The following is a 13868-nucleotide window of genomic DNA, read 5'->3' on the forward strand; positions in this document are numbered from 1 at the left end:
GACTGCATTTTACTGAAACAAAACAAAAGGAACTGCCAAGAAAATATAATTACAATATCCCTCAAGTAGTTCAAGAACTATACCAATTAAGTATTCATGTTTGATAGCATTGTAATCTAAATACCTCTCACCTCAAATATTAACTGAATTATCTTAATGACATCTTATTAGAAAATAGGTCATGGCATAAGTGACTATTCTTAAAAATCATCAGCCTAAGTATATTTAGAAATAAAGGTGGAAACATATTACAGTAAATATTTCTAGTCACTAACTTGATACTCTATGCTACTGATTTTATTTTAGTTCCATAGGTTCCTCAAAGCTTCCCTAAGAAATTAGCATTTGCCATTATAATTATGCTAGTAATTTTTTAAAAGGTTATTGGAAAAAAAAAAAAAAAAAAAAAAAAAAAAAAAAATAAAAGGTTATTGGAAACTAGTAGCATTAAGAACATAAAATATTTATTTTTGTAATTTACTTGTTCTATTTGCCCTTCGCTCTTATCCTATTATCTCAAGGAAAACCCTTATTTAATTTTATGAGCCATTACTACATTTATTTTATGTAATCATTCACCGAGTGCATTAAAATTGTGTTGGGGTTATTTTAGATGCATGCAGTTCTTAAAAAAAAAAAAAAAAAAGGAAAACTAACGTCTTAGGTCTCTGAAAGGGAAAATATAGGCTGACAACCCTAGGTAAATATGGGAAGTAAGGGGTAATTGGGGTCATGTTAACAATGAGTTAAAAATATGTGGATCAGCTTTTGGAAAAACTTTGTAGTGTTTCATCCTTCTGAATCCTGCTGGAAAAATCGCTCTAACCATGATTCCATACTATTTTCAGAGAAAGGTACTTTCATGCTATTATAAATTTCCACAGAGCTACAAGTTCTGAGACAGAATTACATGAAAAAGGCATTATGTGAAAAGATACCATGGCAAGCCAGGATCCCAGTGTATAATAAAAACCAAGTTCTTTAAGATTTTGCCATTTCTGGAGTAAATTAAACCTGATAGTACATGAGAACATCTTATTAAATTTCCTATGAGGATTTTAATTCTAGAACAAAGTTGGCATATTATCTAGCAAACATAAGCACCTTGTTTAAGATAGAAGAATACAAAAATGCTCCAAAAAGATAGCAAGTTCTAATTAAAATTAATCTGGCCTGCTTGTTTACTTGTCAATGTGTTGTCATTGTGCTAACATGTTTCAACATCTTATATGGTGATCATTTTAATCTATTATGAATAAAATGATGCCCCCTTTTGGTCAGCCAGTGGTCCATCTTGCCTAGTGATTCTTCATGGTCTCTGGAGTCAAATTTCATTACATCATTTTAGAAGAGTTCACAACTCTCTAATAAAGTCCACAATGCAAATACCTCACATTTCCTAACTGTCATAACTATTCAGAATCACTTTTTTCTTACTCCATTTATCTTACAAAATTGTAATTCTCATATCTTTCTCTTTGGCCACAACCCTTAGCTCTCTCTTTAGCTACCCCTAAGCAGTCTTTTCCTCTTATTTCTGGAAATTATTTTCCTGCCGCAATGAATTATCCTCCACTTTGTCCCTATTGAACTCAATTCGATTTATATCTTCCCACTTCTTCAATTTGTCAAGATGTTTTGAATTTAAAGCTTACAATAAGGAAAGTCAGTCCACCCAAGTAGATGTCATCAGTACAAATATACTTCGTATTCATTCAAGTGATTGATAAAAGAGTGTTTGTTTTATGCCTGGAAGGTGTCGATGTAAATGGTCTCTGCCCCCATTGTTTTTTTTTTTTTTTCCTGCCCCCATTGTTAATTTAGAAATGTTACTAACTGCTCTGATAACATTTATTACACAAAGGGAAAAATGTGATATACACAATCTAATTTTTTAAAATTTCTTGAATACTCTACATATCATGCTAGACTAAGTAAATTGAGATCATTCAAATCTATTTTTTTTGTCAGTCTGACCATTGTAAAACAAATGAAGTTAATTAAATAATGAGGTTTTGGAAATGTTTACTGATTAGTTTCTATTCTATTTTGAATTAATTAGGGGGGAGAGGAAGCTGCTGGATATTTCTAAATATTTTAGGTTACAATATGGAACAAATGAAAAATAGTGTTTATAAAGTTATCACTAGAACTTAGATATCCAATGCATGTGTAATCATGCATGAAACAAAAATACATCAGTGTAATCCTTAACATTTTACATTGGTAATGTCTATTAGAATTTAGATTAGCCAATTTAGCTTATTTTCACATATAAAACACTGGATATTTGAACTTTGGAACAATCCATAGATTCATATCTAATATATATAAGTTTCAATATGTGTGACTGCTCCCTTTACCACATTGTAACATATACTGCTACTTTTTATCTTCTTATCTTTAATTTCACAAAATACACATAAAAATCCATTTGGCATTTTCTTCTAAGCAGGAAAGTAGCTTTATATATATGTATTCTTAGATGTTCTTTGATTACCCAAGGATTGATTTTTTTCATAGTAAAAAATGTCAGAAACCAGAGAAAAAAATATAGATGATTCATTTATTCTGATCATCTGGATATACATAAGTGCAGATGAATTTGGGACTTTAAGTATTTACATTAAAACGTGTAAAAATTTAGGAAATCACAGTAGGGAGACCAAAATTATTTACAAAGGATCATTTATTAAACACCTTTTTTTTTTTTTTTTTTACAAAATACAAAGATTGTTGTTCTGCATGAATACATCATATATGAAAAAATAATGTTTTTACTGAATCTCATTTGAAGACATTCAGAATTTTATCTTCTACCAACGTGAGGAATCAATTTTGCTTTGCAACTTGTCTAATGCCAATACCAATCAAGGGGATACCTTTTTCGTGTTAATTAAATCATATAACAGCTAGCATTTTAAAGAAACAAAATCAGACAAAGTCTGTCATACAAAGCTCTTTCTGTAAGTTAACTGATTTGCCTATGATCCTAAATTTTTTGTCAAGCTATAAGATAGGAAGAATTGAGGAGCTAGGTAAGTTTTATAATAACATATTAGCAGCAGTTGATAGAAAATGCAACATAAGATTTGTTTTGTCTGTGGTACAAGAATATGTCCTATCAGACTCTAATGTATTTTTCTCTACTTGAACACAAGTAAGCACGTGCGGATTGTTTCTGGGATGACAAAGTGTATAAACAGACAGGAAGCTGGTTCTGGTTGTCATCGTGAGTGCCTGTTTTCATCAGCTAATATGAATGCATCGCTAAACTTAGTGAAGACAGGAAAATGACTTAAGGGTAATATATACAGAGTTAAAATACATTTTTTATCCACTTAAGAGTGATTTCAGGCACTGTGGCTATTCAGGATAAAATGTTTCATGGTTTATTCTTGATAGCAATTTAATTGTCAGTGCAAGCAAAAGCAAATACCTGCCCACTGTCATACACATGACCTTGTACATCTGGAATGTTCAAAGCAAGTTCATCTTCTGCATCTTCACTCTGGAGGCATCTTGAATTAAAATGTCTCATAGTTTGCTCTTGATAGCAATTTAATTTTCAGTGCAAGCAAAAGCAAACAGACCTGCTTACTGTCACACACACGACCAACACATCTGGAATAGTCTAAGCAAGTTCACTTCCATCTTCACTGTGGAAGCATCTTTCATAAGCGGCACTTAGTGTAAACCCTTTATAAATCAGAAAATGAAAAACAGACTGGAGATGCCTGAATTTAATAATATTAAAAAAAAATCACTGTCCTAGTGTTCTCTCTGTGTAAACGATGTTTGAGTAAGGCTTGCCATCACAACATTTCTTTCCTGAGAAGGGAGCCAATCATCTCTGTGTATCATAAGTGTGCATGCTCTGAGCTGTGATCACTGTCGTGGCTGTCTTCATTTGCTAGAGAGTCCCCTGTCTGCTGGAGGGTGGCTGCACCAATCCCCGAGAGCTCTGAAGGGAGAAGTGTTCCTTTTTTCACATTCACCAGTTCCTTTTCTCGAGCAGCAGCTCCTTGTTGTCCTCCTTTTACTCTCTTCCATTTCATTCTCCTGTTCTGGAACCAGACTTTCACCTTTAACAAAGAAAAGGAACAAATAAAAGAAATAAAAAAAAAAGAAAGAAAATGAAATGGCATTTTTCCCTTCCTTTTTGGGTCGTCAATGTAAAAGTAGCCCCTCATAGACTTGGACAAAGGACACTGTGAAGCAGTGACTATGAAAATAAATGAGCACTGAATTTAACCAGATACCATATTTATGATAGTAATTTAAACGTTCAGAAGATACTTACAAAGTGCCATATTTCATATTTTATGACATGCAATATAAAAAAATAGATGGGAAAGAACTCTGTCATTTGGGGTTGCTCAAAGGTACTTGGCTTTATAAAGAGTTTCTATGAATATCAGCTAACATCTAAATTATTATCATGGTCATACTTTTTTTCCTCCCAAGTTCTTTAACTTCACATCTAGCTATTAGATGTGAGATTAAATTCCTGAACGAATTTAAAACATACTCAAAGAGCCACTGGTGAAGCTACATCATGAAGGACCATTCTGTGCCACTGCGGTCCACTGCTGCATTCACAAAGCTTTATGCGACCATTCCAGCTCAGTGTGAGTGCTCTTATACCCTATGTATTTCGAACTATATATATTTCACATCAGTTTTGTAAACATACGTTTACCTTCTAAAATTTAATTGAATAAGTCTAATAGAGTACACATATCATAAAACAAAAAATAATTATGCATTAATTGACCATTTATTTTCAGAACCAGAAGAGAATTGACATCATTTCATCTTGTTTTGGAGGAATTTTATGTTCCTTTCACATTGCTTTGATCTGTCTATTCTACTCAAAGTTACCACAAGCCTGAATTTTGTGCTTATCATCTCTAAGCCTTTATGTAACAAGCAAAGATAAACAGCAGTTTGTGTACAACATGTGACCCGAAAATGTACTGTTTAATTTTGTTTATCAAAATGGAATGTTTCTAACTACAGGCTTCTTGACCTATATCCATGTTGACTCAGGAGCCCACAATCACTCATTCTTTATGATTTCATACTCTTCTGCTGTGTGAATATACCAGTTTATCCATTCTTCTGTCCATGGACACTTGAATTCTTTTCTTTTTTATTCCCCTTTTATAAATGATGCTGCTATAAACATTTTCACATTTGTGTTCTGATAAACATATGATGGAACTTCTCTGAGTGTATATCCAGGGTTGCATCAATGGTCGCAGAGTGTATGAATATTCAACTTAACATTATAATGCAGAAAAGTGTTTTCCAAAGTTGCATCAATTTAGCTACCACATACACACATAGAGTCAAATGTGTAAGAGTTATTATTGATCTACACCTATGTCTCTGTTTGGAGTTACCAATTTTTTTCCATTATGACTACAAATGTTATCTTACCATGTTCTTCCTACTTTACATTTCCTGATTACTAATGAAGTAAAACAACTTTAAAATGATACTTACATCTTCTTCTGTGAAATGCCTCTATATGTCTTAATTGCATTGAATTTTTAAAAAATTTTATTTATTTATTCATGAGAGACACAGAAAGAGAGAGAGAGAGGCAGAGACATAGGCAGAGAGAGAAGCAGGCGCAATGCAGGGAGCCCAATGTGGGACTCGATGCCAGGACCCCAGGATCACACCCTGGGCCAAAGGCAGACACTCAACACTGAGCCACCCAGGTGTCCCTGCATTAAATTATTTTTAATTTAGTTTTTCTCTACAGATGTTTAAACTATGTTCTGAATGATAAATTACCACTTTGCACTTAGATGGCTGCTACTATATTCTCTCAATTTATAGTCTTTTTTTTTTCCCTAAAGTATCTTTTGGTCAGAAACCCTAAAATTTAATATACTCAAATTTATCAATTGCTATCACTTTTATGTCTTCATTAAGAACCCTCTTTCTGCTGAGGTTATTAGATATTCTTCTATGTCTTCTTCTAAGAGTTTTAAGGTTCATATTTCAAACTGAAGTGCTTAATCCATGAAATAATTGACCTTAGTATACATTGCAAAGAAAAGATCTAAATTTATTTTATTCCATATGGATAACAAGTTGCCCAAAACTATTTTAAAGAGTCCACACTTTTTCCAGTGATCACTATTTCAACTCTGTCATAAAACAAGTTTCCATGTATGCATAGCTTTATTGATGAATTCAATTTTTCTAACTCTATGACCAAATCACTGTCTGAATTTTTACATTTCATAATGTCTTTATATCTGGTAGATATAGTTCTGTTTTAGTCTACTTCAGGAATATTTTGAATATTCTCCATTTCCAATTAAGAAACAATGTCAATTTCTGTAAATGCACTGTGCTAAAGAAAAGGTGAAGAGAAATAAATTTCCAAAAATGTATTTATGTTAGTGGTCTTCAAATCACAATACTTCTTCAAAATTAGTAGTTTCCTCAGATGTTTGTACCAAAAAAAAAAAAAAAAATTAACTAACACATTTCTCCACTCTGGATTTTCATTGATCTATGAAGCCATAATTGAACTCTTATAATCATACCTTACTCATACATATATATTAATCCATGTGGTAATTTTTAAAAAATAATAAAATATTGAAAAATATTGTTTAAAAACTCAGAAAATGTAGTAAAAGAAGATTTATTAAAAACTAGTTGATTGGGCTGTACAGCTGGCTCAGTCAGTGTAGTATGCAATTCTTGATCACGGGATTATGAGTCTGAGCCCCATGTTGGGTGTAGAGATTACTAAAAAAAATAAATAAATAAACTTTAAAAACAACAACAACAACTGATACTGGCTGATGGGTGTTCATGTGTTATTGTTACTTAATAACTGAATGATCAGTAGTTACCTTTTATTATATGCCTATTTAAGGCTAGACAACTATACTATAGGTGTTGTATATAAAATATTCCTAATAGTCACGATTTTTTCCAGATATCTTTAACATTATTCCAATTTTATAGATAAGGAAGTTGAGACTCAAAGGTTAAGTAACTTGTTTAAGATTACTCAGAAGGGGAAATAGGGTGCCAGAATTTAAACCTGGGGTGGTTTGGCTTCAGATTAGGTTTTTGTTGTTACTGTTCCTGTTATATTTCTTTTTTTCCCCCTGTTATATTTCAAACTCCTACATTTTAGGTATTTAGAATAGAAAAGTAAAGCATATAAAATATGTGAACTCCATCCATATGATTACTATCATTCATGTAATTCTCCTACTTGATATAATTAGGTTTGTAAATATGACACTATTTCCTGTACTATAATTTAGGTAATTATACTACTCAATTTAATTACCTTTGTAAGCTTGACATTGCATGTTGCATTAGATCTTTTCCACATGAGTTGTGTTCTACTCCTGGCTTCACTTCTGAGTTTCTGTGTGAATTTGAGAAAATTATACTTTTTTCTACCCCAATTTTCATATTTGTAATATTGGAATAATGAGCCTTTCAAGATTCTCCATAGGGACATTTTCTCCATGGACAATTCCAGATGGAAGAAACACATCATCATCATTGTCACCAAGAGCTGAAACATTCAGTCAAAATAATCTTGGCAGAAAATGGGAGGAATAGATTTCTTTTAAAATCTACACTTATTTCCTTTTCTGGGAGAAGGGGTACAGTAATTCTATAATAACAGTATAAGATCTGTTATATGCAATTCTAAATGAGAAAAATGTAAGAATATGGTATTGATTTTAGAAGTTTTATAGGTTATTTTGTGTTGTTTTCTGTTATCATGTGAAATTTTGCCACTTCAGTTTTTAAAAAACAGACTGATAAAATACGTTTATAGTTTTCAATGGTGGCTATATATCTATACATACATTTATGAATGATGCATAAAGACACATACATGTAGATACATATGAAAAGCATTTGATACTTATACAGTAATTATATACTATTTTTCTTTAGAGATTAAATTACATATTTGATACCAGAACTCAATGAAATTCATAACAGAACAAAAAACAGCAACAAATACATAATGGCTACATCTTATAAATATTGAAAAGAAGAATGCAAAATATCAAAAGTCAGTGTGTCCAGACTTATTTGCAAATATACTATAAAATTTTGAGGTGAATTGGAATGAGAAAGATTTTGGGAAAAAGCATGTTTTCCACTAGCAATATAGTATTAAAAACATATCTACAACAGTAATAGATTATAAATCAATATTTCCATTAGAATATTAATACCAAAGTTTTATAAATAAACAAATTTAATTTAGTATCATTTTATATTCTAACTTCATTGGTTGAATTGAAAAAAAGAGCTTTTGTTTTGTTTTATTTGTAAGTTAGCTAAAGTATTAAAATGTCTTCATTTTTTAAAAATAAACATGCTATTTATTTTGATTAAAAATTTCATGTGCATTTCATACAATAATCTGCATTTATAAACTAGACAGAGTAAAACTAATCTCACATTTCCTTGGTGACTTTTTTTAAGATTTTATTTATTTATTCATGAAAGACACACAGAGAGAGAGAGAGAGAGAGAGAGAGATAGGCAGAGACACAGGCAGAGGGAGAAGCGGGCTTCATGCCAGGAGCCTGATGTGGGACTCGATCCCGGGACTCCAGGATCAGGCCCTGAGACGAAGGCAGCGCTAAACCGTTGAGCCATCCAGGGATCCCCTCCTTGGTGACTTTCAAGCTCCATTTATTCATTCATATACTTCATATTAGTGAATGTCTAGCAACAGCCACTGTGTTAGATCAAAAATAGGAGGGCTTAGAGTGAGAAATGTACAAATAAATAAGACAAAGTCGCTGCCCTCAAGACATTCAGAGTCAAGGAAAAAGACACATAAGTAACAGTTTATTGACTGTATATAAGAGCCTTTGATATGAAGATTAACTTCATATTTTACAGAATATCCTTAAACCATTTGTTGTTCTAGTTGGTATCATTGCTAATTAACTATTAAGAGATTCTCCCAATGGTCCATGATTAGTAAACAACTCTACCCCTACAGTCAATGTTCCACACTGCAATACTGACGCATAATTATTATAGAAAATTATTTCTTTCCTCTGTGAATCTCATGTTCTTGATATTACTGGCATCCAAGATTTTTGTCCTAGCTACCTAGAGCAATACCGTAGGTTCCAGGAAATTGGGCCACCAACATTCTGCATATAATTAAACAAATATGTAAGTATTTGTTAGCTTGGAGCATAATATGAAAATTTTGTGAATTTTCATTATTTTGGGAGTCCTAAAGCCAATCTTATCTTGTAGTATACAATTTCTCCAGAAGGTACTAGATAAGTGAGATTTTTGTTTTTGTTTTTGTTTTTGTTTTTGTTTCTTCAAATATTTCCTTTTTCAAGCTTGGATCTATGGGCAAGATTCCATACAAGATGCATTTTGTTTTGTTACAAAGTATGATTAACAACTCAGATAAAAATAAATTTTAATCCCAAGAATTTGAGTTATGAAAAAATACTACTATTCATGAAATCAAAGCAATATGAAACAAACTTGAGAGACTCCTAATATCTATGCATACAGCTAGCTTTCAAAAATATGCATATTAAAAAGTAACAAATATATAATAGCCTACTGTGTTATAGTAGTGAATATTTAAAGTGCTTGGCTATACATCCTACTTTTTAGAACATTTGCTTAGCATGAAGAAGTCATGATACTTGATATCCCTTAGTATCTACATTGCCTGGATGATCAAACTAGTTTAAATAAACAGAAAAATCATTTTTTCATATATTGACTGCTTTTACTGAAGAAAGCAGCCAAATGTCAATTTGTTAGAATGATGTATTTCAGAATTTGGAAATCATCTTTTTGTCCTTAATAACACTGTGAAATCAATGCTGCCATTTGCTAAACATTTGTTTTACCTTTTTATTTAATTTATGTAGTCATTCATATTACAGTCTTCTATATAAAAGTCCATAATACCTGTCCTTTCAGGGCTCACAATATATCACAGGATAACACAAATGAAATATGCATCTGCAACTGCCACACAATTTTCTAAGATGGCCAGAGGCAAAGAAATTGATAGCATGTTGGACTACATAAGGTCATAACCCATATTTATATAACACCATAAATGTCTGTCTTTTGAAGAAACAATCGTAACACCAAACATCTGGATGAAAACTGAATATTTCAGTGACATATCTAGAGGTTTTTAAACATCTGGAATTTGTAGATTTAACATTCTAACTGTTTTCATTTGTATCTGGGCACTTGAAATACTGTAGACATTATCTAACAAATATTTATTCACATCTTTACCACGTAAAAACATGTGAAGAATAATTTTATAAGTACAATTTTCAGATTTAATCACATGCCCTGTGATTAAATTTGGTCATGGCAGCTGATCTAGTTAGCCAAGGTAAACACACCCTAGAAAAACTTACCCAAGTAATTCAGTGGCAAAGTCAGAAGTTGAACTGAATAATTAGAACCAAGAATGCTCCATAAGGTAAGGATGAAAAATGAGGAAAAGAAATACTCTTCCTGCTTGAATAGATTTATATCTGATTAAGAGAAGGAATCCCTCAGCTATTTCCAAGCAGTGTGTGGTAGCAAACAGTTGACAGTGCTGTTTCTACAGCCATGCAACATGGGGTGGGGAGGTATCAGTTTGTGTGTGTGGGAGGATGAAGGGTATTAGGATATATTCCATGGCCAAAGCCTGAATTCTTGTTTAGAGGGCTGCCTTTCATGATTATCCTCTATTTTAGTATAATGTTTAGGACCAAATGAATCATTTCCTCGCCTCTCTAGTTTTTAGTTTCAAAGCCTCCTTTTTTTTTTCTTATTTAGAATACTTGGGAATTAGGTTTACCAATGTAGTCATAAAATATTTACTATTTTGCATATTTTGAAACAAACTGAATACACATTAGCTATTGGGAGCCATAGCAAATTATATACTCCAAAAAAAAAAAAAAGAAAACTTTTTTGAGGCAACAAATAAAATTCTCCATATTAAATTGTATGTTATGGGTATTATTACAAGCCAATATAGCACAGCCTCAATTCCAAAAATGCAGCCAAAGTAGCCATTTACATGATGAGCAAAATTCTCAGAGGAGTGATTCCTTTTAATTGACTTTTAGGAATGTCATGGTAGTAATAGATACTAACAACAATACCTCTTTCTGTCATACCTGAGGAAATTCAATACAAATGGCCTATTTGAATAATATTATAGTGAAAATTATTATTTCCTAATCCTACTTTTTATGCATTTTAAAAGTAGGTATACCTTTTAGTTATTTTAAGTGAAATATTGTTTACCTAAGCATAGTATGAACATATGACTTTAGTAAATTTGTGTGGAAATATCAAAACTAAATTAGGCACCTTTGTCTTTTATTTGTGTTAAAAAATTCCTGACTAGCAAATCTTTAATACATAGAATATGTGTATCCTGAGCCACTACTGGTATTTGTTTATTTGTTTTGTTCACACCACTAAGATGAACTAGAATGATGGCCTTCGCTCTCAACGTTTTGCCTAATCTCTGGGATGATGTTTAACAATAGCAGTATATCACAACCAGTATATACCATTTTGATATGGTATATATGGTATATGAGCAGACTCTTCTAGTCATATCTAATTAAGGGAAACTCCTCAAATACAAATATGTGGTTGAAATATAGGAATACACTATTTTTATCAAGACAGTAGAATAATAGGCAACTTCCTATGGTTCAATCTAATGAAATTAATATTCTGATTATTTCCAGACAAGCTTAAGTTCATTATTATAATATCATAATATTTATGAGCCTTCACTACACTCATCATTTCATTTATTAGATTTAGGGATCACTTTCTTATATCTAAGATTATTTTAAGAAAGTGCAATAGTAATTACTATCATATTCAAATGCACTGACCACAAAAAATAGTCAATAACCTAATATCTGGAGAAAGTTCAAAAATTTAAAAAACGGAAAAAAAAAAAACCTGCTCAGAGGTGCCTGAGTGATTCAGCCAGTTAAGCTTCTGTCTTCCACTCAGGTCATGATCTCAGAGTCCTGGGATGGAGCTCCATGTTACCCCTGCTCAGCGGGGAGTCTGCTTCCCCCTCTTCCTATGGCCCTTCGCTTGTCTTTGCTTTCTCTCAAATAAAATTAAAAAAATTAAAAAAAATAACTTTCCAGCATTAAAAATGAGAAATGATAAAGAGATTTGAGGCTAAAAACTATTCCAAATTGAATGCATTTTTGAGGTTCTCATGACGAGTGATGGAACTATGACAACCAATTGGTAGAAAGTCTTTAACAGCCAGATCCTCTACAAATTGTTCTCTTACGTCTGTATTTATTAGTTTATAGATGTCACAGACCATATGAATATACTGCCGTATAAACATATGTCAATAATGGAACATCTTGGGCAGCCCGGGTGGCTCAGTGGTTTAGCGCCGCCTTCAGCCCAGGGTGTGATCCTGGAGACTGGGGATCGAGTCCCACATCAGGCTCCCTGCATGGAGCCTGCTTCTCCCTCTGCCTGTGTCTCTGCTTCTCTCTGTGTCTCTCATGAATAAATAAATAAAATATTTTAAAAAATATATAATAGAATATCTTTTTAGAACTGAAAATATCCAGCACAAAACTGGCTCCTCAAAATTTCTAGAAGCTTCTTAGTTTTAGAATTCCTTTAGATGACATGAAAAAAATCACATGTATTCAAGGACAGTGTGGAAAAGGAATAATCTTTCATAGTAGAAATTTCTTTCTCTAGTATTACATTTTAAAATGGTGATCTTGTGATGCAATGCATGCTATGTTTCGGAATGTTAAGTTGACTTACTGATTAAGCATAAATTTATACATTTGTTTCCTTACTGAAGAAATTGGGAAATAAAATGTGACAATTCTGAGATTAAAAAGAACTATCCTTATTCTTTCATTATATCAGTTTGATGAATGCTCATAGCAAGAATCTATAGAGCAAGTTTAATAAAGTTTCTAAAATTTTACATATATAAACATATATATATACACAGACATACATGTGAATGTATGTGTATATATTCATATAGATACATATCTGTATTTGCTATCTCTATCCATCTAACATTTAAAAAATTGATTTGTTATATATTCTCAAGGCTATATTAATAAAGGTAAGACCTTATTTTTCAGAAATTTTTTTCTACATTATTTCATGTTGGGTATTTATATTTGTAAATTATTAGAGATCAATTGCTTATTTCTCAGTCTTCTACTTTATACAGGTAATATCTCTAAAAATTGATTTAGGAGAGGGTTAATTCATTGAACTTTTCTTTATGGATCTTGTTTTATAATTGATTGTCTTACATTATGCTTCTTACACTATAGCCTTTGTTTTGTAGTATGTAAGATAGTTCTGCATTTGCCTTTTAGACTGTCCATTGTCCCAGGGCACCTGGGTTAAGTCTCTGACTCTTGATTTCAGCTGAGGTGGTGATCTCTGGATTGTGGGATGGATTCCTGTGTCAGGCTCCTCACTCAGTGGGGAGTCTGCTTCTCTCTATCTTTTCCTCTCCTTCTGCCTCTCCCCCTGCTCACATTCTTTTTCTCTCTAAAATAAATAAGTAAATCTTTTTTAAAAAGTAAAGATTGTAAATTGCCTATCTGCATTTCTTTAAAAAAAAAAACCCCACAATAACAGCAGTACTCAGGCAATACCACTTTCCATTACAAATGAAGTTTCTATCATATTCCACCATCAACTCCTCCACCTTATGCTAATTATCATTTTTCCGGTAAGAGTCAACTCATGTTAATTTTTTATTTTTTTACTTTTATTTTTTTAAAGATTATATTCACCTA

General features: G+C 32.0%; 1 protein-coding gene across 1 annotated transcript in view; it reads right to left on the reverse strand.

Annotated features, from left to right (window-relative positions):
* Positions 1-2552: 2552 nt before the first annotated feature.
* The window catches only part of MEOX2 (mesenchyme homeobox 2), a 65130-nt gene continuing 53814 nt past the window's right edge, over positions 2553-13868 (reverse strand). Inside the window, exon 3 of the mRNA XM_041727889.1 lies at positions 2553-4085. Within this exon, the coding sequence (XP_041583823.1) occupies positions 3861-4085 (225 nt within the window). The 3' untranslated portion in view covers positions 2553-3860. The remainder of the gene's footprint in view (positions 4086-13868) is intronic.

Source organism: Vulpes lagopus, chromosome 13, assembly GCF_018345385.1.
Source record: "Vulpes lagopus strain Blue_001 chromosome 13, ASM1834538v1, whole genome shotgun sequence".
NCBI classification, from domain to species: domain Eukaryota; kingdom Metazoa; phylum Chordata; class Mammalia; order Carnivora; family Canidae; genus Vulpes; species Vulpes lagopus.